The 24,624-nt window shown below is 36.5% G+C and overlaps 1 protein-coding gene across 3 annotated transcripts in view; it reads left to right on the forward strand.

Annotated features, from left to right (window-relative positions):
* The first annotated feature begins 5,838 nt into the window (after positions 1-5,838).
* LOC107566871 (paired box protein Pax-2a-like) overlaps positions 5,839-24,624 on the forward strand; it is a 34,013-nt gene continuing 15,227 nt past the window's right edge. For all 3 annotated transcript variants that reach the window (XM_016252430.1, XM_016252429.1, XM_016252431.1), the window contains exons 1-5: positions 5,839-6,425; positions 7,668-7,833; positions 8,873-9,070; positions 12,201-12,280; positions 13,903-14,022. In XM_016252430.1, the coding sequence (XP_016107916.1) occupies positions 6,383-6,425; positions 7,668-7,833; positions 8,873-9,070; positions 12,201-12,280; positions 13,903-14,022 (607 nt within the window). In that variant the 5' untranslated portion in view covers positions 5,839-6,382. The remainder of the gene's footprint in view (positions 6,426-7,667; positions 7,834-8,872; positions 9,071-12,200; positions 12,281-13,902; positions 14,023-24,624) is intronic.

Here is a 24,624-nt window from a genome sequence, read left to right on the forward strand (position 1 = left end):
TCAGACAGCCAACAAGGCTTCATGCTGTGATCCCATTGTGTTTTCCAGCTAACAGCTCCCAGCTATCTGCAGGCATCTGTTTACAAAAAAACTTTTGCTTTTGCTTTTTCAGTATGTTCAAAGTTCTATTACTCAATACCAGTAAGATTTTCAATGATTCTGAGGTTTGTTCTGTGTAGGATTAAATCTCAGCGTGTCAAAAGAGACCAAAACCATGCATATACTCCAAATGGTTCAAGAACGGCATGCAATTTACTTTGGGTATATAGACATATAAAAAGAAAAACAAATACCGAAACAGAAAAGCAGAAAACTAGGCAAGCTATTAATCACAAACTATAATAGTATCTCATTGATATTAAAATAACACCGTTTTTTTCCCTATAACCTGTAAGAAGACACAAATGAGATATTTTGTTAATATACAGACACAGTAGAATTTAAAATACTATAAATCAGACAGCCAACAAGGCTTCATGCTGTGATCCCATTGTGTTTTCCAGCTAACAGCTCCCAGCTATCTGCAGGCATCTGTTTACAAAAAAACTTTTGCTTTTGCTTTTTCAGTATGTTCAAAGTTCTATTACTCAATACCAGTAAGATTTTCAATGATTCTGAGGTTTGTTCTGTGTAGGATTAAATCTCAGCGTGTCAAAAGAGACCAAAACCATGCATATACTCCAAATGGTTCAAGAACGGCATGCAATTTACTTTGGGTATATAGACATATAAAAAGAAAAACAAATACCGAAACAGAAAAGCAGAAAACTAGGCAAGCTATTAATCACAAACTATAATAGTATCTCATTGATATTAAAATAACACCGTTTTTTTCCCTATAACCTGTAAGAAGACACAAATGAGATATTTTGTTAATATACAGACACAGTAGAATTTAAAATACTATAAAATGACTTGCCAATCAGAGCATATTGCTGAGGTCTCAGGTTATCAGGAGAAAAGTCTGAGAAGTTTGAAACTCCAACAGAAGTCTAACACTGACTATCAAAAAGATAATGATTTGAAATATATTAATTGAGCTTTAATTTCTTTTTATTATATTCTTATTAAAAATTGTTTGTCTTGCCTATAAAGAGAGCATATTGTCTGTAAATACGAGAAGCTACATGAGAAACAGGGGGAAAGACAGACAGTACATGTCAAGAGTCTTACTTATTCTCATTGAAAAACACATGCATTTATTTACCTGTCAAAGCATTATCTCTCAGTTAGAGGTGGACACTCTTCTGTTTCCCTTTCAAAGAATCAATTACAAATGATTCACACAATAGTGGAATGTTTGTGTCCGGATAAATGATGAGTGTATTAGCATAACTACAGGCTCTAGAAGAGAGCGTGTCTGATGCCACGGGCCACACGGATGAGAGATGATGCCCAAGGGCTGACTAGGACAGACGGGCTGGTTCCCATATTGCACCGGGGTGCAGAAAAGCTGTTTTTGTCGCTTCAGAGCAGCGCAGCTGTGTGACACACACACACACACACACACAGAGGCACTATGGACCTGCTTTAGGGCATGCGCTAGGAAAACTGGTCTGTCACCATCTTCAAACTTCACATCATTAGCTAGTGACTATATAATCAATGCCTAATAAAACACAGAGTCGATTAATCTAACGTCTGATTTGAGATGTGCTAAGAATAGATCTGTTCATTTCACAGGAACACTTTTTTAGTTCAGATGAGAGACAAGTTTGACCGGTAAAGCGTGAACAGTTTAAGGACTTATAATTTTCTATTTTCCCTTGACAGCAGCAGTGAGAAGCCAGGCATAACCTCAACACTATTTATATTTAAACACTTCAGGGCACATTTAGGAATTATTTCTAAATCTGCATATTGTATGAACCACTGACTCTCATGTGCTGGATTTTACCTCCCTAGTGTGCTTAATATCAGACAGATGAACCTGATTATTAGCCTGTGGGACACTTCAGGATGAGCAATATAAAACAGAGCATGACTTGAGCTGTAAGTGCACTATATTAGTTGTTTTTCATTTTTCTTTTTATTTAAAAGCTATTTTAAGTTTTTCACAACCTATGCCTAGTGTATAGCAAAATAATATAAAAAATATAAAATATTATAGTAGAGTATAGTATAGTGTAGTATAGTATAGTATTTTATATTCCTCGTCAAGTTTTAAGTAGGCTACTTTTATGTCGCGTATTAAAGAGATAAAAAGAGAGCGAGAAGGAGGGACCGAGAGGCAGAAGATCCTCATCCTGCTGTTGTTTCATCTGTGAAGAATTTCTCATTTCTTTTTCCTAATTTATATTTTCAGCGTGTTGCGTTTTACGACTGGCCTCTAAAAGGCATATTTCTGCGAAATCAGGTTTATGATCTAAAACGTGGGCTGAACAGCAGTAAAAGTTAAATATTGAACTTTCATTTCTGCGTAATTTTTGAGGCAGTAACTTTAAATGGCCTGTGAACACAACACGTGCTGAACACAGACGCTCCTCGTGTCAAAAATACTATATAAATATATTAATATAATATAATATTAGTTAATATAACGTATAAATTGTTGTTTTTTATTTCACTTTTTTTTTTTTGCATATATCCTCTCAAAAGTTTATTTTTTTATTTTTTTATTTTTTAAGTAAGATTGCAAATTCCGTTCATTTTAAGTTTCATAATTCAGGAAATGAATTAATGAATGAATTGTTCAAATGTGCCATTATTCGCATTATTTGTCACATTAATATGCTCTGATATATATAAAACTATAGGTCTGCGTGCACATTTCTCTGAGAAGCACAGAATTACGCATTGTGTGCGTGTGCGTGCGCGCGTGTTTCCATTTACTTACTAATATGCCTTGGTTAATAGACAACATATATCTAACAGCTAACTGATTCACCTTTTAATTTTGGGCCTAAATGGCAAGATCAATGGAAAACTGTTGTAATGATCTAATTAATTATGTCGAAATTAAAAGAGAGCGCAGAATCAATCTCTTGCGTGAAGCCTCCATCTGTCCCCTCACAACACAAGCTCAGGGCCCAAATCCCTTTACTTTACACTTTCCTATTGGTGTTTAGGGTTTCATTGTGTATTTTTGAGCAAGTCGTTTCAGTGCTTAGTTCGTTAAAAGGTTGTAATTTCACTCATAGGTTTAATTTATAGATTTTTTTTGTTTAGCCAAACATTTAGCGGTGTTGATGTGCCCACTAAAATATGTTATGAAATAAATAAATTCATAAAATTAATAAACAATCGAATTATCATCGTAAATAACAAAGCAGAGAATAAAAAAATAATCTAATAAGAATTAATATTTTATAAATGAATATGTTGTTTATTCCTATATGAAAAGTCCTACACGTTTGACTTCCATGTGACGTTCATGCACACATATTCAAGATAGAAAGAATCATATTAAACCACTTTAAAAAGCTCTAAAATGGAAGAACTCTCCGCCGTTCCATCAGATGCATAAGCAGATAGCTTCACAGAGTTGCTCTCCGCACGTGTCGGTCGCTCGGAGTCAGACTCACTTCTGATGCTCGCTAATGAAGCGCGCGCTGCTCTGATCGATCAGTGACGTTACCATGAGAACGGGAGGCTGGGAGAACGAGGAAATATCTTCACCTCTGGCTAAATGAGCTTCCTCAATGCTCAGCAGAACGACGAGGGAGAACAGAGGAGAGCCGGAACGAACGGAGAGATCCATCTTCGGGATGTGTGTGGTTCCCGTCTGTGTTTGGAGAGAAGATGGATCACTCACTGTCAGTGAAGCAAGGCCCTAATGAAATTAAGACCCCAAATGTTTTTTTTAGATTTTAGATTTTACTTCGCATCGATTGCAGACTTTTTTTTTCTCTCAGTTGCACGTCCTCAGGTGGGATTTATACCCATAATGTTAATATTACTGTTATTATAAATATGTAAGAGTGACATTGAACTGCTAATTATATCATTTTTATTTTTTTTAATTAATGTATATTTTTTTATTCTTATGTTTGTTACGTTTTAGTTTATTTATAGATCCATTAATGATTATGTGTGATTCCGTTTATTGCCGTTTGAATGTTTTTAATACATTTGGCGTCCTCTTGTATCTGAAATACATAACGCCGAGTCCTGCTATGATTTACAATGTCTGCTCAAATTCAGTGTGAAATTTCTCCAGGGGTGACAAAAACACTAACACTTAATTTTAGAAGTCTACAAAAAAAAGAGCAAAAAACGCAGAGAGCACAAGGGCAGGGGAAAGGCTGGGAGGGGGTCTCACAGAGAGAGAGAAAAAACCCTAGCTTTGGGGAAGGTGTGCAACGGAGGGTGAAATTAGAGCCCGCAGTGCTACATATTGTACCAGAAGCTCCTCCAAAAACACCAGGAGAAAGAAAAATCATCCTCTAACCTAACTAGGAGGCGGACTAGCCGACTTGCCCCCTGCGTCCCTCAGAGATCCCTCCAAAACATTTCCACTTTACTGCCGCTTTCTCCAGTCTTTATAGTGCCAGCGAGTATTTCATTCTTTGTTTATAAAATATCACCATGAAGTAACTAAACATAAAATACATTCTTTAAAAAAAACTGTCATGTTGTTAAATATTGTATGAGGTAATATTGTATGCATTAATATTTTAAACAAAATTATATTTTTCCATACATTTCAGTTAAACCCTTCCTAATCTTGAAATTACATTTTGTAGATAAATATTTTAATTATTTAACTTTTAATTATTTGTATTTAATTTAGAATGACCCCTCTATTAAATCTGCAATTTAGTATCCGTTTATTATATTGGCTCTTTTCATAAAGCAATGTGGTTTATTGAAAATCCCTGATGGAAATCATACAAAAATAAAGCGATACCCTCTTGTGAATAACAAGCACAAAAGCAAACTCTGAACAAAGGTAAAACACTTACAAAAATGTAAAAAAATAAATTCAATTAAAAATTAAAAAAGGGACAATGTATTAATAGACAAGTTTTGCATCTTCCTGTTTTTGACTGAGACAAAAAAAGGTCCAGGTGTGTCTGAAATTTAAAAGACATTCTTATATTTACATGATAAAATAGTTACATTTGCATGTCTTATTTACATATAAGAAGTTAAGAAGTCTGTAACGTAAGTAGCCTAGCCTACTAGTGTTTAGAACTAATTTTAAATCTAGACTAAGGGTTAAAAAAGTGTAATATTTTCCTTTGCCTCAAATACTTTAACGATATAAAAAAATAATAATAATAATAATGTATATATTTACCCAAATCTTTTTTTGTTGCGTCTCCGGAGGATTTGGAGACGATATAGCGCCACCTACAGTCAGCCTCTGTCAGTCTGACCCGATCCAAAGCTGCTCACCGCAGAGACGAGCGCAGCAAATCAGAACAAGATGGTGTTTAAATCAAACCATAATCACACCATCGACCTCTCCATTAATGTCATTACAGCTGGGCTTTTCCAGCAAGATGCGTATTTGGCATATTTTTCCGGAGGCCACAGCTGTGCGCGTTTATTCTGAGTGTTACTGTGAGATGCTGACTGAAGGTGAAGGTTAATTTAATACAAATGCTCATTTTACGCATCGTATTACCTGTGCGCTCGTTTGTTATTCGTTACGGAATTTATACGATTCATTGCGAACATGGAAGACAGTGCAGCAATTCTGATTTGACAGAATTCCTCATAAGCCGTAAACGATTATATCACAAAGAAAAGCAAATGATTTGCTTTCATCCTCGCTCAATTTCCACTAAACTCTCATTCATTCAGAGGCGCCGAGATTCTCCCTCCCCTTTTGGAGTGACAGGCGGATGGAGCTTCATCTGAGCGAATCACAAAGTGCTGGAATCTACTGCCTTTGTCTGATACACTCATCAGTAGTGGCGAAAGGGGGTCCGCGTAAAGGAGGGGGCCGGAGCTTTTACAAACCAACACGAGCGACCCAAGTCCTTCAGTCCCGGGCCGTGCGCGCGTGCAAAAGCACCGTGTTGTTATTGAGGGAAAGCTGGGCACAGGAAACCCGCAGTCTCCAATGGTTCTGCTATCTGTCATCCATGCGCAGAACCCAAACCCAGCAGCCCCGCACCTGCTAACCGAGACCACCGGGATATAAGAGATACTAACACGCGGATGGATGGGACCAACGCTGGAAAATGAGTTCTGGGGAAAGCATGCGTGCTGAAAACATTTAAGCATTTATTGCTTTGAGAGCAATTCGTTCTGACCTAGAACATACGGTCATGTCTGACACCTGACAAATCCTGCGTCCATCTGCAACTTTCCGAAGTTCCCCTCTCCTCGGCTGGATTCACCTTACATCTTCGTTTCTTTCAGTTGTTCTGTGTGTAAGAAAGACGAGACGGCGACTTCAGTTGATTACCTGCCTTTTCTCTGTTATCCGATGGATATTCACTGTAAGGCAGACCCCTTCTCCGCCATGCACCGTGAGTTACACTGGAGTTTATCTGGAGGATGTCTTTCACGTTTCTTTCACTGGAACAGGAAATTATTAGGCTTCCGGATAAAAAGATAAAGATTGCACTGTTCTTATATTGCATTTGGGAAAAGACAAGATAATAATTAAAACCATATAAAACTGAAACATAAAGAACTCCGTTAATAATCGAGATAAACGTGCCGGCGCGTGGTGAGGAAATTAAAACATGCGTTAGCTGCATTATTATTTACAAAAAAAAAAGTAAATACAAGAAATTTAAAAAAGATCAAAATATTGAGAATATTGGGAACATTCCACTTCGATTTACTGTAGTAAATGTTCATGATTATTCAAAGCAAAAACTGTACATTATATATATGTAACATAACCAAACAAATTTCTTAATGGTTCTGCATCAAGCTTTGGACTTTCAATTGAATTAAAATGGAATGTTTTAAGAAAAACAATCAATTGAGAATAACAATATGTAATGTGATCAAACAAAACTGTTTACTTATTTATATCTCGGGAATGAAAACAATAAATGCTCGTGTAATTTAATCGCTCACCTACGAGAAACAAACCCCAGCATTGTTTCAACAACCCGGACAGGACACTAGAAAACATATAGAGGAAAATAAATGTACATTTTTTGACCCTATAGAGAATTTGTGAAATGCTTTAAAAATGCTACTGATCGGCAATTATTTTACGCAAAATATGATATTTTTACGTCAATATTTTTACGCAAATATTATATTTACGCAATTGTATTACATCTACAATGGATTTAGAGACAGAATATATAGGCTACTATATATATATATATATATATATATATATATTGTTCTTTTTGTAGAATAAATGTAAATGCATACTATATGTTGCGATGTTTTAAATTATTATATAAAATAATAATACTATAATATAATATAATGTTTGTGCATGATTTCGCTGTTTATATGTGTACATCTATAACGAAAATAATGCAGATCGGTTATGCAGAATTATTTTATCATTGCATATATTCGTTTGCGTCTGTTTATTCAGTGACTTAGTGCAAGTAGAGTCAGGGATTAATTAACACAAAGTGCGCTTGAATGCAATTAACCTTTATTGCGTTTTCCAACTGGAGTGTGACGGTATACAGGACGCGTCTTTTGTTAATTGGACGAATGTGGCGGACGTCACTGACGGCCTGTATGTAATGTTATGTTGTGGGTGTTTGTTGCTGTTGTCTCCGGTATAGGGCACGGGGGAATGAACCAGCTGGGCGGGATGTTCGTGAACGGAAGGCCTTTACCTGACGTCGTGCGCCAGAGAATCGTGGAGCTCGCGCATCAAGGGGTCCGACCCTGCGACATCTCCAGACAGCTGAGGGTCAGTCACGGCTGCGTCAGCAAGATCCTGGGCAGGTGAGACCCTACAACATGAGATTCACTCAGTTCAGAAAGAACAACGCATCAATTGATGTAAAGTGTGTTTCAACTGCTTTGTGTAGTTTTTCACAATTGTAATCTTTTTTAAACTTCAATAATTTACAATCAGATTTTAGAAGTAGAAGTGTTCATGTAGTCTCTCATTTAATGAGCTCACAAAACACTGAATGAATAAGAATCAGCAACATGCAGGCACTAGTTTTATATCGAGCACGTGACGAACCACCCAACATGCAAACATTTGCTCTTTTTAACAGCACACAATTGAGAATCATGCAAGTTTGCGTTTTTTTCTGATTATTATCCGATTTGAAATCAACAAAACCAAAAGAGTCACCTCTAATGAGCTTGAACGATCTGTGATCATTATTATTATTACCTTCCCCAAAACTGTTTTCCAGCTCAGACTATTAAAAAAAATGCTTTAGATGCCTTTTATTTTCATAGAAAAAAAAGGGACAATTAATTTATTTTGGGCTGGGCCTATATATACAATCTTAAAAATAAATTAGTTGACCAATGATTTGAATGCTTTAAAAGCATTAATTATTAAAATAAAATTAATTTGCTAGTTCAGGCTATTTAAACAAGGTCAAAAAGCAGAAGTAGAAATGTTAATGTGCTTGTTCAGTCATTGCTCTTCCATTTTATTAAATGTAATAAATAATGGATTTAATAATACATTGATTTATTAGTCCAAAAAATGTTTCTAACATAAATTGATTTTAGCTTAGCTTATTGCTGTTTGGTCATATAGAATTCCGTTTCAAATATATATTTTCTTCATATTGGATTAATAAGTGAGTTACTAAAGCAGATGGGCTGTTTAATGTCCTGCTGCGCAAAATTTTAAATTAGTATTCTAATCATATGATAATTTCCTACTAGTGCTGCTATGGGCCGTGTTAAGTAGCTTAGATAAAACATTTTCATGGCTTTGTTAGCACGCATCTGTTGTTTATTGTCATTAGGTTTGGTCAGGTTATGAAAATCAGATTTACAGTTGTTTCTGCAGATATTATGAGACTGGCAGCATAAAGCCTGGAGTCATCGGAGGATCCAAACCTAAAGTGGCCACGCCGAAGGTGGTGGATAAAATAGCGGACTATAAGCGCCAGAATCCCACCATGTTCGCCTGGGAGATCCGGGACAGGCTGCTGGCGGATGGCATCTGTGATAACGACACCGTCCCCAGCGTCTCCTCCATAAACAGGTGAGGAACCCCCTTTCACAATAACTGCTGTGCCAATTACTGAGTGACTTCTTGGCTCTGTCAGTCATTTTCGAGAGAACACGTCTTTGGCGTCTCTATAGCTTCCGTAAAGACATTTTAAACAATGTGATGTGCAAATCTGCATTTAAAAAAAAATATTTGACAATAGGCTATTTGTGTTCTGCCAATAATTTGATCTTACCTGAAAGTAGTTGCTATGGTTACCAGCTCAGGTGAAAAGGACTTCGCGATCGTCTGTTTGGCGCACCTTGACTAACTTCTAATCGCAGTTTTAAACCTTTCAATTGAAATAAACCGCAGAGAGTTGAAACGCACATCTACTTGAATGCAAAACGAATCCATTTAACGCCTTTCGACCTATTAGAAAATAAAATAATAATAATAATAATAATAATAATAATAAACGTATACATTTTAATCGATCGAGCAGTTTTCTTTTACACAGTCTGATCACCCACCATCCGTTGAAAAATATATATATATAGGCCTATATATACACATACGGAAATTATTTCCAAAACATTGGTTTAAAATCGCTTGCGTTTCAAGTATTTTTCAAGTAAAAATGTTCTGAAATGTATTATAGTAATTAAGTATTTTGGCGAATATTATGCTGTCTATTGTTGCAGTATAAAGCTCTGTTCTGTGGCTTTGTCGGTGGGCTTATGGATGAAATGCAACCCCCTGCTTCAAAGTACCGCGACAATGACAGACTGAAGCTCTAAAATCTCATCTGACCGAGTGAAAACCGATCAATGCATGGCGATCAGATCTGGTAAAAGAGACCCAGAGCTGCTCGATTAGGGTTTATACCGATATTTATCTGTTCCTTCTATTTTACAAAGACAGTCATTTGGAAGCAGCAAGGGTTTTCAAACGTTTCATCATTGTCAGTTTACCAAAATAACAAATACAATATTAGATACTTAATATATGCAGTGTTCGGATGCTTATTTGTGTAAAAAAATAATAGTCTACTCTAGAAAATAAATTCTTAGTGAATAGATACTGCTGTGAAATAATAATGAAATGAAAGTGTGAAAATGTGTGTGTTTTTTTTTTTTTTTTTACAGTTCACAAGGTTTTATTTTTAACATTTCTATTTTTGTTCCAACTGGAATGATGATCGATAATATACCACCTAGCCTACAAATATGGGAAATCTGCAGTATGCATAATCCATAATCCAATATGATCCTATTTACGTCCTTAAAATGGTGGTTTAGGGTGGTGTGTTAGACTTGTGTGTGGAAAATCAAACCGGTAAAAAGAAGCAGTGAGGCGCTGAACTTTGGTTATGATTCACTCTTCCATAAAACCAGACTGCATTACATTTTAATGAGTCGATGGCGAAGAATAGAGCGCCTCACACAACAGAAGAGAAGGCTAGAAAAAATTCATTTCATGCCTCATGGTCACCTAAAAAGGGCCATTTGAACGTCTTTTGACATGAACTTGGGAGATAAATGCAAAATGTACGTTAATGTAATTACCCAAGCCCTTGAACGTCTCTAAAATCTAATTGAATTCAGTCTGGCTATTTTGAAACAGGAAACAGTCTTTGTTTATGAGTGGAATTAAAATATGAATGCAGGCAAATGCGACTCCTTTTAAAGACTGTATTTGGGAATAACTTAACTTTGATGAAACACTATTTATTTCACCTTTATGTCTGTTTATATTATGTTGATATACTCATGCACGAAGCAATGTCTGGATCATTGAATAAGGGTAAAACCAAGCAGAATCTGTTGATATAAGATATAAGAGAAGAGTTTGCTGATTCATTATAGGCAACAGGCGTACAATAAGAGATCAGTTGCACCTACAAGCTCTTGTGCTTTATTCAATAAAGCCAAATGTTGCATGAAAGAAAAAAGCTCTAGTTGTGTGTGCAAACTGAGACCGGGCCTGTTGACAGTGAGAGGATGTTCAGACTCGCAACACTTTTCTTGAACATACATTATTAAGTGTTACAGAGTTCCTGTTCTACTAAAGTGTCTCCACAGCCAACAAGTGACAGCACCGAAGCCGCCAGACTTATAAAAACCTCCTCAGCTGCACTCAATATTATTGATTCACATGTAAAGCAATTTTAATATTTCTTCTGAGGATTTTCAGACACAACCCAGACATTAATTCACTCTTCCAAATGACTTATTCAATAACAGAAACATAGATTGTGGATAAAGTCTGCAGATTTATTCTCCCCAGACCATGCGAGGGGGTCAAACTATAGTTTTAAAGAGAGAAATGAAATATATGATTATGTTGTCACTGCATGTTCTTTTCATTCTCTGTTTCAATGCCCTGAGGATACATCCCTAAAGCTGATGTTATTTCAGCAGATATCAATATTAGCAGCACACTCATTTTAATGGAAATATATTTGCTCGTTGAATAGTATCCGTGGTCTATTCTAAATATTTTTTACAATCAATAATCTTCATGGGGCATGAAATGAAAAATGTCACAAAAAAAGCACAAACGTGCGCATACACTTACGTCGCTTCCAGTGCATTTGTTTGCATATGTCTGCTGAAACAGAAGCAATGCCACTGGTGATGAATAGATCTAAAGTTTACAAACGAGCGTGACAGCCGGCTTTTTTCCCAAAGTGCCGTTCAGATTAACATCATCAAATGCTGGCGTAAGCTTGTACACCGCACTGAGCAACTATTGCTTTCCTGTCACATATAATTTATAGCTTTCCATTTGCATCCCGGTACCCATGTGGCTAATTCAGAACTTTTTATCCTAGAGTCTAGATCAATAGAACCTCATCCACGCTAGAACCCAGCCTGAGGCTCTCCTCAGGACCGAAACACACACACAGAGGTGAATTGTTGTGATTTCATGCTTTGTTTGCAAGATCACTCAAGGCAAAAGAGTTCAGAGAGCTTTTCGCTATATCTCACCTTAAAGGTACAGCGAGTCTGCTTCTCGCTGGGGGAAACAGGATCTGAGCGACTGCGGTTATCCGTTCTGACTGCTCAGAGATATATAAAGTAAATCTGAGATTATCAGAGAGAGACAGACGGACATAGAGTGACACGTTGCATTGGCTCTGGAGTTCCATGTGAGTAAATGTACTGTATTTACTGTGCAGGATCATTCGGACGAAGGTTCAGCAACCGTTTCACCTCTCACCAGATGGGACGTCTCTTTCCGCCCCAGGACACACTATAGGTAAGATCACTTCATTAACTGCAGGAGCCATCTTCGGACCTTTGTGGACAAGGTCATCCCTCCAAATCCAATTAAGGGCCAAAGCCTTGTGCTCAGAGCTGGATATTACACAACTGGACCGGTTAACAGAAGAAAATCCACAATCAGACGCTTTCCTACTGTGTCTTAGTGGTTTAGTTCAAAAGTACAGATGCACAATAAACTTTAAATGAATTTATTCAGTCTGGCTATTTTGAAACAGGAAACAGGTATTTGTTTATGAATGGAATTAAAATATGAATGCAGGCGAATGTGACTCCTTTTAAAGACTGTATTGGGAAAAGCTTAACTTTGACGAAACACTATTTATTTCACTGTTATGTCTGTTTATATTTAACAGTATGTTGATATACTCATGCACAAAGCAATGTCTGGATCATTGAATAAGGGTAAAACCAAGCAGAATCTGTTGATATAAGATAAAATAATTTGGGAATTCTGATAAAAGCTTGCAGCTTGCAGAAGAGTTTGCTGATTCATTATAGGCAAGTTGTGGTGTACAATAAGAGAATCAGTTTAATGAAAAATAAATGCATTACACCGCTGTGCATCATATTTGCTGAATGAAATCCAATACTTGCTTCATACTAATTTTGATGTGCTGGTTCCAAAAACAATGTCTATTTAGCTTGAGCGTCTCACAAAATATGATGCATTTCGTAGAATTTTGCTTTCGAAGAAGAAGTCTTGTTTTATCCATTAATCAGCGGGATAAAACAGCAATACAAACATGATTCCTGTCTTTCTCTGAGCCAGATTACAACTATTTATTCAATTCTCGACTCATTTTCACATGTATGATTGATTCTGGAGACATAATTATTTCATGCCCAATCCTGATTTTCTTTTTGTTTTCCACTTCTTTGTAGATTGTAAGTTACAATTCTTAATTTCGAATACTTATTTTTGTCATCTGCTTATAACTTGAAAAATCTTCATTTTTATTTTGTGAAAAAAAAATGTGATGGGAAGTTTTATTGATTTTTTTGAACTCAGCATCATCAAATTAGGTAATATTAGACCTTTTTTGCACAACAGCATAAATACTTAGCAGGGCTGTGTTATAAATCAAATCTGAATCGTATAAAGTGAAGGGCAAAATTCTGAGACAACAGTGAAATCCGAAAACTAATTTAAATCAGGGAATAAAAAAGAAAGACTAAATGGCATAAAACAAAGAAGAAATATTAAAGATTATGCACATTTTAGTTGACTAATCAAATGCAAGCAGTAACATTGATCACGTGACAGACAATCAGATGTTCTTGCTTTCAATGAAGCTTAAGACGCTCTGGAATCAAGCTGGAGAACATGATCATCAGCTTTTGTTCGCGTTGCTCCAGTCCTGCTGTTATTAAGGCAAGAGAGAGTTTGTGTTCATTTTCACACCTAAATTGTTATGCTGATAGTATGATTTGTAATAATGTGCTTTAATGTAAAACAATCTCTGGTCTCAGACTTTTGAACCCCAAAGTATCTTGGGATCAAATGCAAGTGATATAAGTGACTCTAATGTGATGTTATACGAATGGGAAGAGTTTTGATCATCTACCCTCTCTCTTGCTCTCTTTCACTCTTTATAGTCCCCAGTACAGCATCTCCTCCAGTCTCCAGTTCCTCCAATGACCCTGTGGGCTCCTACTCAATCAACGGCATTCTGGGAATCCCTCGCTCCAATGGAGAAAAGAGGAAAAGAGATGCTCGTAAGTCTGCGTTTTTTTCTCTCATTCACATTCTTTTGGAGGACAAGCAGAAAATCTTTTCTGAAGTCCCGCTGGGCTACAAACAATATCATTATTTTCATGTTTTCAACTTTAACAAGAATAATGATAATAATAATACAAATGATTATTACTAATATTATTATTATTAAATGTATAACTTCATAATTATAAATAATTATATAAATTGTTTAATTGAAATATAATTGCATTTCATTTTTATATTATATTGTTTATATTGATACATTTATGAAGAGAAATACCTGGTATCTGACGACTCACGTTGTCCAATGTGCTTTTGTATTATGCATTCACAGGCATTTTTCTGTTTAAATCTACTTTGTTTATTCTTGGCATATAATATTCTGAGTAGATTGCCCTTGAATGTATGATGATTGGGTGCAGTATTTATCAAGTGTGTGACTCAGAGGGGGGCAGAGCGGGGTTTGATGTGGTGATGTGACCCCCCACAGGAGTCCCCCATTATTAATCTGCACTGCAGTGATTAAGAGAGCTTCAGTAATTACATGTCAAGATGATGTAGCCAACTAACAAACTCAGTCAAACAAGAGCGACAGTCTTAAGAGGACATTTAACTCAAGGACCTCTCTCTCTTTCTACGGCGCTTACTTTAACTATGGGCATGTCAGGTCAACTTTGCAGCTTATTTTGGTCAACAATCACCCAACTATTGTACAATTTTAGATTGACATGCAATATATATATATTTCTTTTTGACAGTAATTCTTTTATTAAGCAAGGATGAATTAAATTGATCAGAATTAAGAGTAAAGATGCGTATCATGTTCTAAAGATTTCTATTTCAAATAAATGCTGTTTGTTTGAACTTTCTATTCATTAATGTATCACGGATTCCACAAAAATAGGAAGCAGCTAGTATAATAATCAGAAATGTTTCTTGAGCAGCAAATCAGCATATTCGAATGATTTCTGAAGAATCATGTGACACTGAAGTCTGGAGTAATGATGATGAATATTCAGCCTTGCATCATCAAATGTGTTGTATATTAATGTGCAATATAAATTATTATTAATTAATGTAACATTAACGAATTATATTAATAATTATTCATATATTATTTATATAAATGTTTCAAAATATACAGTTTGCTTTTGGATATGCACATAACATTTCTCTACATATCTCAGACAAAACTTTGCGTATCTTTCAAAGATTTGATGCCTTTTGGCAAATCCAGTAACTAGTTTTACCTCAAAAGTTTCAACGTAGTAAAATAGTGATGGAGAGAGAACTCGGAGAAATGATACATGCACTTACATGTTTATGTCACAGCTTACCATCTTCGCTACAGGGGTTTGAGGACCTTGTAAATTCATGTGGTGCCATAAGTTGTCATGATGTCATTTTCTTGTGGATCTAGAGAGATTATTTATGGCATGAACGACTCATGGCAATAGGTGATTAACCAAAACAACAAAGCAAAGATAGCAGCATGCATGCCCTGTGCCAGCCATTTCTCGACGTGTAACTGATACAGTTCCGCATTCAGCACCATGTGATCCTCTGCACACAGAAAGAGTCCTTCTTGTGATTAGAGCGTTGCAGTCGCAGTCGTTTGTGTTGCATTGGGGTTCATCCGTTTCCTTGCTGTCAGACGCTGCAAGGGCGCAGAGGTGACATCAGCGGCGGCAGGAATGATGGGAGACTTCAGATCTGCTTGTGTCTGTGTGCGCGTCTTCAAGATGATTGACTGTTTTGAGGGTTGTTCTCTGGCCCAAATGATCCTCTTGATGCGTGGCCATTTTCTTGATTTAAGCATTGGGGATGAAGAGGTGGAGGAGAGAGAGAGAAGAGAGGAGGAGGGCAGTGTATGTTATGTATAGCTTCACAAACGGCGTGCACACACACACTGCATGCAGACACCTAGAATCCAGAATAGGAATACTTTATATTTTCCAGACGAACCTGCAGCCACACAAACACACGGCTAAAGATGCTTTTAAAACAATGTCTTCCCTGCAGCAAATTCTAGTGAATATAGAATGTAAAATCCCATAATGCTACATGTTTAAAGTCAGCATGCATTGCCGTTGCTAACCACGCTAAAATACATTTGGTGTATCAAAAATACATATTTATGGAACTAAATTGCACTGTAAACAAATGAGTGAATTACATGTTGAGTGATATGATTACATTCACTCAGAAATTTCACAAATTAAAAAAAAAAAAAAGTAAAACGTTCTTCATTAATCCTTGTTTTATTTGAGAAAAATATTTTTTTTCTCAGTGCATTTTACTTCCATAATGTGATGTATTTTACCTAGTTAAACAGGAAAACAGATGCATGAACGTGCATTAAGAAAGTCCATTTTGATTTCACTGGTTGCTTGGAAAAGTTTCTTAATCCACCACACAAACAAGTTGCACTGAAAACAACCATTATCTGAGTCAACCAGAGCGAGTTTTTAAAGGCCGCACTGTCAGGTGCAATGTAACAGATCTTAGTGGTATAAGGAGTGTTTTTTGGGTCCCGGTTGTGGCGGCATGCCAAGAAAGGCCAAGAGCTCACGCTGTTCTTACAGTAGGTTTGGAGTCAGCAGCGGCCTCAGACACAGGGCCCATTACGAGCTGAGCAGAGAGATAATGCACTGTGACACGCGTTATGTACACGGCGGAGCTGAGAGATCAGGCCGCGGGGACACAGGTGTCACACCAGCCATTAATCTGACAGCGCTACTGTATTACTGCAAATTAAAAGTAGCACGATACAGAGAGAGAGAGAGAGAGAGAGAGAGAGAGAGGCAGCTCTGCAATCCGCACGGACCCTGACTGTCTGAGCTGCGATGCTGCAAGTGACATTTAAGAGAATTTGCAATTCCACCGAGAAAAGCTATTACGGCACAAATTAACATCTAACATCCACACATCCCAGCACCCCCCTTTACAGCTGTCTCATAAGAGCAGACCATTAAAAAGATGAGAGCAGTTTTACGCCGGCCAACCTAAGACACCACGGAGGAGAGAGCGAGCTGGTGCTGCGCAGATTTAGCTCAGATTGTGAATGTGTTTTTATTTTCCTTACCATTAGGAAAGAGAATCCTATAAATAAGATATAAAAAAATAAACATAACAAAAAAAAAGCACAATGTGGGATGTTCTTCAAATAGAAGTTTATAATGTATCTGCATATTGTTTTTATTATATATATTAATAAAAACATATATATAAACAATATATAAAAACAAATATATATGTATATATTTTTTTAGATATATCTACAGTTTCTTCAGTAAACGTGATGGTCACTAACAAAACAAGAACAGTCCCATTATAATCAACAAATCATCCAGTCTGCTGCATGGTGATCTTACAATTCACATATTAAACATATTAACATGCTTTAACAATAAAATAAGCATGACCAAAAGATCCACGGATGCTATAATAATTCCAGTGGATTTTTAATAGCACGTCTGTACTGTACATGCTTTTAAAGCTAATTTTGCCATCAGCAAAAACTAATGTTTTTCATTTTGACTAAAATTTGATACAGTATTCCAGAGAATACTATAAATATAATTTTAACAATTAAACCGTTATTGTTACTACTAGAAGACGGTAATACGTTAATACAAGATCTCCTTTAGCTTTTGAAACCTAATTGCCATAGTTTTACTGTAGTAACAATAACTGTAAAAACACTGATATTTTAATGTAAACTATGATTACCATGGTAAACTTGGTCATGCACACATGCACTACAATTTTCCACAATATTATTCTAATGTTATTTCCATAACTGACTCTTTTTTCTAAGTGTATATTAGTTTTATTTTCTACATAGGATATTTTTCCTCTTGCCTTAGAGTTTAGATTTGTTTTTTCTTCACTGAATGTGTTTGACGCAAGGTGATGAAATTAGAGCAGACTTGTTACAACCAACAAATCCATCTACAGCGCAGGTACACTTTGTTAATTATAACAAGAGCGTTACAATTCACATACAATCCATCCTAAATAGTATATGCAAGATTAGATTTAACATGTCCCAATATTTGTACATTGAAAACAGCATGCCAAACATGCATGGATTGTATAACTTTTCTGGTGGGTTTTCAAAGAGTGCATTTGTACATGCTTTTTTTTAAGCTAGTTTTGCCAACAATAAACCACTCGAAGAGGAAAAGTGTATTATTTTTCAGATTTTTCAGGGAAACAACTGAGGGCAAAATTTAGAGAGCACAATTAAGGAAAGGATTTTCTCTAGATGCTTAGATGCAAATACAAACGGTACCTGAAAGTGTCTTTATACCTCTGTACAGCCTTAATACACATTCAAAATATGAGGAAGTATGTACTTTAAGTCTGTACTATTAAGTATGCAAATTGGTACCAGCCGTAGTTTATTTCTATATAATGAACAGTTTTGATATTGTATTGGTTCTCCACTTGGAAAGTCATGTAAATTCTGGGTCCTGATGTGAACCCATAAGAGAAGCTCTGGTGCAGTTTCTCTCTCTCTCTTTCCCATGGGGTCAGGCCCTGTGGGTGTGAATCCTGCAGCGTTCTGGAGTTGCTTATCTGCTCTGAGAGAGTGAACTCCCTCGTTACCTCATTCTTAATACTGACTCATGTCAAAAGAAATCCGCTCCACTCAGTTGCAGATCAATACCACAGCAGCAGGGCAGCACACATCGCAACTGTGCACCAGTGCCTCAAAGCCGGTGCCATTGAGGTTCCAGGTGAAAGCCATTACATAAGCACTAATGGGTAGTGTTGGGAAAGTTACTAATGAATGCATTACAATAGTGCATTACACCCTAAAAAGGCAATTAATGACAATAAACGCGAAAACAAAGTAACTGGTGTTACTTATTTGAAAAAGTAGCTTGTAAATTAAAAAAGAATATGTTACTTTACTAGATTACTTGAAAAAAGTAATCTGATTACGTAACTTGCGTTACTTGTAACGCATTACCCCCCAACTCTGCTAATGGGAGAAAGCACGGTCTCATTTCATGACTGAAGAAACCCAGCGATTGTCTTGATCAACTGCACACTTCAGTTTGGTAACCTAATAAAGAAGAAATAGTGCAAAGGTGGAGGGAGTAAAGCAATAGTTAATGCAAAGATGAAAATTCTGTAATTTCTGTTGCAAACCCGTATGAGACACAAAATGAAATGTACTGGCATACTGGAGACTAAGCTCCATTAAAGTGTCTTAAAGTGCCCCTATTATGCCATTTTTAAGATCACTAATATTGTTTTGGGAGTCTCCTACAATAGGTGTACATGCATGCAACGTCAAAAAATGCTTTCGTTTTCTCAAAATATGCATTTAACATCACCTCATTTTCCAACGATTGTCAAATGATTCGTTTGAAGCATTTTTAAGATTTAGTCTCTCTAAATCCCTCCTTTCCGAGAACCTACTCTGCTCTGATTGGTCAGACGGCCCAGTCTGTTGTAATTGGTCTACCGCATACAGCGCGTGTCGGAAACTTCAGAAGACTTCATTCTCAGAATAAAAGGTACAAAAGCTTTCACTGGGACAGTACACTTTCAAAATGTACACATTCGTACCTTATTTACCCCTAAAGGGTGCATTTTAGTACATTACAGGTACATATTTGTTTCTAAAGTGTACATATTCGTAGCTAAATGATGCATTTTAGGAGATTTTTAAAATGGCACCACCCCAGTAGCAGCTCTTGTGCCTTTTTTCCAGAGATTGTTGGAATATAACGATCAATATCTATGTCTAATACTCCCTGTAGTATTGTTTCAATTTTTTTTGTTAAAACCGAATTTGCAGTAATATAATGATGTTGGTTCCTGGTCACAGTAGGAGTCACATGTGGATTTTCTCTAAGCAGCTGAAGTGTTACGCTCATCGTTCCTGCCAAAACAACACAGCAAGCCAGAGCAGTAATGGGCGCACATGTGCATGTTGCTCATCCAGTGAGTGGGAAGCTGTTGTCACTGGTGTGAATGACAAATGCAGTTGTATTGATCAGGTTTGTGGCCCAGGCTCCCTAATGGCACCTAATTAATGACTTAATTTGCTCTTGCGCCCGATACAGCAAATACCCACTCCACCTCAAGGACCCCCATGGGAGCTGTCCAAACAGAGCACCTGCTCAGAAACATGCAGCTTTAACAGGCTGAAGAGGGAAAAACACATGGCTAAGTCAAGCATCACTATTACTATTGCTCAGAGACTTGAGGATGCACTTTTGGCTAGTGAGCGACTGCAGTACCTAGAAACCGCATATCAGCATGCTAAAAAAACACAGAACATTTGATCAACTACCTTGGAAAACACAGAGAACACCCTAGAAACAAAATGCAAGACCGTGACAACTACAAAGAGCACCCTAGCAACAGTATAGCAACACCATAATGACCGCCTAGCTCACCCAATCAATCATATAGAAATGTATTGCCCACTAAATACCCTAGTAATCACATAGCAACAGTTTAACAACCACATAGAACACCCTAGAAATGGCATAACAATGCCCTAGCAACTATTCAGAACACCCTAGCAACAGCATAGCAATGCTATAACCACCTAGCTCACCCAATCAATCGTATAGGAATGCATTGTCCAATAAATACCCTAGCAATCACATAGAAACAGGTTAACAACTGCCCAGAACACCCTAGAAATGGCATAACAACTCCCTAGCAACTATTTAGAACGCCTAGCAACCCCCTAACCACCACATAGCTCACCCAATCAATCATATAGCAATGCAATGGCCACTAAATACTCGAGAAACAGGTTAACAACCACCCAGAACACCTTAGAAAGGGCATAATTCCCAATTCAGAACAACTTAACTTAACCTTAGTAACCTTGGCAACCACACACATCATTATATATACATACAGAGAGAGAGAGAGAGAGCAGTGTCCAGTGTGTGTGTGTGTGTGTGTGAAAGAGCACACTGTGCAGAAAGAAAAGGTCACCGTGACAAGCGCAGTGGTAATAACCAGCTGAAATGGTGCCATCAGACAGACATGATTGATCAATTGAATTCAGCGGCAGTGAAAAATGTGCGATCAAGAAGAGTATTATAGACACGATGAGCTGGGACAGGATACTCATCAAGACTTCATTCCAGCCCGAGCCTCTATCACTCCATCCATCCATCCATCCCTCTCTCTTTCTCTTTCATTCCCTTTGCGTTTATCCCGTCATCTCTCTTCTCACTGATTCTTGAGTACTGGAACAAAATGGGCTATAAAACAAAACAAAACAGTTTATGTGGTAAGGATTTTTTTTTTTCAGTGATATTCATTCGTTTGGGTGCAACCTTCTGTTTTTCTTTGAAAAACAGATTCATTGGGCTGCATTAAAATTACAGAAACTATCTAAAATTATCACACATTTTTTTATAATTTGTTATAAATGATAATAGTTCTAACAAAAAATATACAGATAATAAGATAAATATATACATTTCGATAAGATTTTGAATGTTTTGAAAGACGTCTCTTATGCGCAGCAAGGCTGCATTTATTTGATCAAAAATACAGTAAAAACAGTTATAAACAATTATAAATGATGGTTTTCTATATGAATATATTGTAAAATGTTATTTATTCCTGCGATGTAAAGCTGTATTTTCAGCATCATTACTCCAGTCTTCAGTGTCACATGATCTTCAGAAATCATTCTAATATGCTGATTTGCTGCTCAAGAAACATTTCTGGTTATTATCAATGTGTATATCAACTCTAGCACTTTCTATTCTATTTTAATTCTACTTTATCTGTATTTACAGTATCTTCTTTTCTTATTGAAAAAAACACTAGCTTTGTATTTTTTCTATTCTATCTACTTGTTTTTCTTTGTGTGTGTGTGTGTGTGTGTGTGTGTGTGTGCGTGCGTGTGTGTGTGTGTGTGTGTGTGTTATATACTGTATATATATATATACACCTTGCTACGTGTACTGCGTTAGACTAACCGAGACTTGTCATTTGCACTTATATATTGTTCCTCTTTTGTTAGTTTTGACTGCTTTTATTGTTCACATTTGTAAGTTGCTTTGGATAAAAGCTTCTGCTAAATGACTAAATGTAAATGTAAATGTAAATATCAGCTAAGCTGCTTAATATAGTATTAGTATTAACTTTCACTTTTGATAAATTTGCCATTTTGTTTGATGTTGGTCACTGCTAATAGAACTTAGAGTCTTAAAATTAATGTGAATGGTGAATGAGTGAATGAGTGAATATATATATATATATATATATATATATATATATATATATATATATATATATAAATGAGAGAGAAAAAATATAAAAAATTAATGACTTAATTTGCTCTTGCGCCCGATACAGCAAATACCCACTCCACCTCAAGGACCCCCATGGGAGCTGTCCAAACAGAGCACCTGCTCAGAAACATGCAGCTTTAACAGGCTGAAGAGGGAAAAACACATGGCTAAGTCAAGCATCACTATTACTATTGCTCAGAGACTTGAGGATGCACTTTTGGCTAGTGAGCGACTGCAGTACCTAGAAACCGCATATCAGCATGCTAAAAAAACACAGAACATTTGATCAACTACCTTGGAAAACACAGAGAACACCCTAGAAACAAAATGCAAGACCGTGACAACTACAAAGAGCACCCTAGCAACAGTATAGCAACACCATAATGACCGCCTAGCTCACCCAATCAATCATATAGAAATGTATTGCCCACTAAATACCCTAGTAATCACATAGCAACAGTTTAACAACCACATAGAACACCCTAGAAATGGCATAACAATGCCCTAGCAACTATTCAGAACACCCTAGCAACAGCATAGCAATGCTATAACCACCTAGCTCACCCAATCAATCGTATAGGAATGCATTGTCCAATAAATACCCTAGCAATCACATAGAAACAGGTTAACAACTGCCCAGAACACCCTAGAAATGGCATAACAACTCCCTAGCAACTATTTAGAACGCCTAGCAACCCCCTAACCACCACATAGCTCACCCAATCAATCATATAGCAATGCAATGGCCACTAAATACTCGAGAAACAGGTTAACAACCACCCAGAACACCTTAGAAAGGGCATAATTCCCAATTCAGAACAACTTAACTTAACCTTAGTAACCTTGGCAACCACACACATCATTATATATACATACAGAGAGAGAGAGAGAGAGCAGTGTCCAGTGTGTGTGTGTGTGTGTGTGAAAGAGCGCGCTGTGCAGAAAGAAAAGGTCACCGTGACAAGCGCAGTGGTAATAACCAGCTGAAATGGTGCCATCAGACAGACATGATTGATCAATTGAATTCAGCGGCAGTGAAAAATGTGCGATCAAGAAGAGTATTATAGACACGATGAGCTGGGACAGGATACTCATCAAGACTTCATTCCAGCCCGAGCCTCTATCACTCCATCCATCCATCCATCCCTCTCTCTTTCTCTTTCATTCCCTTTGCGTTTATCCCGTCATCTCTCTTCTCACTGATTCTTGAGTACTGGAACAAAATGGGCTATAAAACAAAACAAAACAGTTTATGTGGTAAGGATTTTTTTTTTTCAGTGATATTCATTCGTTTGGGTGCAACCTTCTGTTTTTCTTTGAAAAACAGATTCATTGGGCTGCATTAAAATTACAGAAACTATCTAAAATTATCACACATTTTTTTATAATTTGTTATAAATGATAATAGTTCTAACAAAAAATATACAGATAATAAGATAAATATATACATTTCGATAAGATTTTGAATGTTTTGAAAGACGTCTCTTATGCGCAGCAAGGCTGCATTTATTTGATCAAAAATACAGTAAAAACAGTTATAAACAATTATAAATGATGGTTTTCTATATGAATATATTGTAAAATGTTATTTATTCCTGCGATGTAAAGCTGTATTTTCAGCATCATTACTCCAGTCTTCAGTGTCACATGATCTTCAGAAATCATTCTAATATGCTGATTTGCTGCTCAAGAAACATTTCTGGTTATTATCAATGTGTATATCAACTCTAGCACTTTCTATTCTATTTTAATTCTACTTTATCTGTATTTACAGTATCTTCTTTTCTTATTGAAAAAAACACTAGCTTTGTATTTTTTCTATTCTATCTACTTGTTTTTCTTTGTGTGTGTGTGTGTGTGTGTGTGTGTGTGTGTGCGTGCGTGTGTGTGTGTGTGTGTGTGTGTTATATACTGTATATAACACACACACACACACACACACAATCAGTCAGATTGGAAGTAAAGGCGTTTGCATTATGTCCTGAAGGGTTCTTCTGAGCATCATGTATCTGATGGTTGAGACCATTCGTGTGGAAATGGAGGGTGACAGTCCTGAGAGGAGCTAAATGACTAAATGTAAATGTAAATGTAAATATCAGCTAAGCTGCTTAATATAGTATTAGTATTAACTTTCACTTTTGATAAATTTGCCATTTTGTTTGATGTTGGTCACTGCTAATAGAACTTAGAGTCTTAAAATTAATGTGAATGGTGAATGAGTGAATGAGTGAATATATATATATATATATATATATATATATATATATATATATATATATATATAAATGAGAGAGAAAAAATATAAAA

The sequence above is a fragment of the Sinocyclocheilus grahami genome, unplaced genomic scaffold, assembly GCF_001515645.1.
Source record: "Sinocyclocheilus grahami isolate Dianchi unplaced genomic scaffold, SAMN03320097.WGS_v1.1 scaffold1107.1, whole genome shotgun sequence".
Classification (NCBI taxonomy): Eukaryota; Metazoa; Chordata; class Actinopteri; order Cypriniformes; family Cyprinidae; genus Sinocyclocheilus; species Sinocyclocheilus grahami.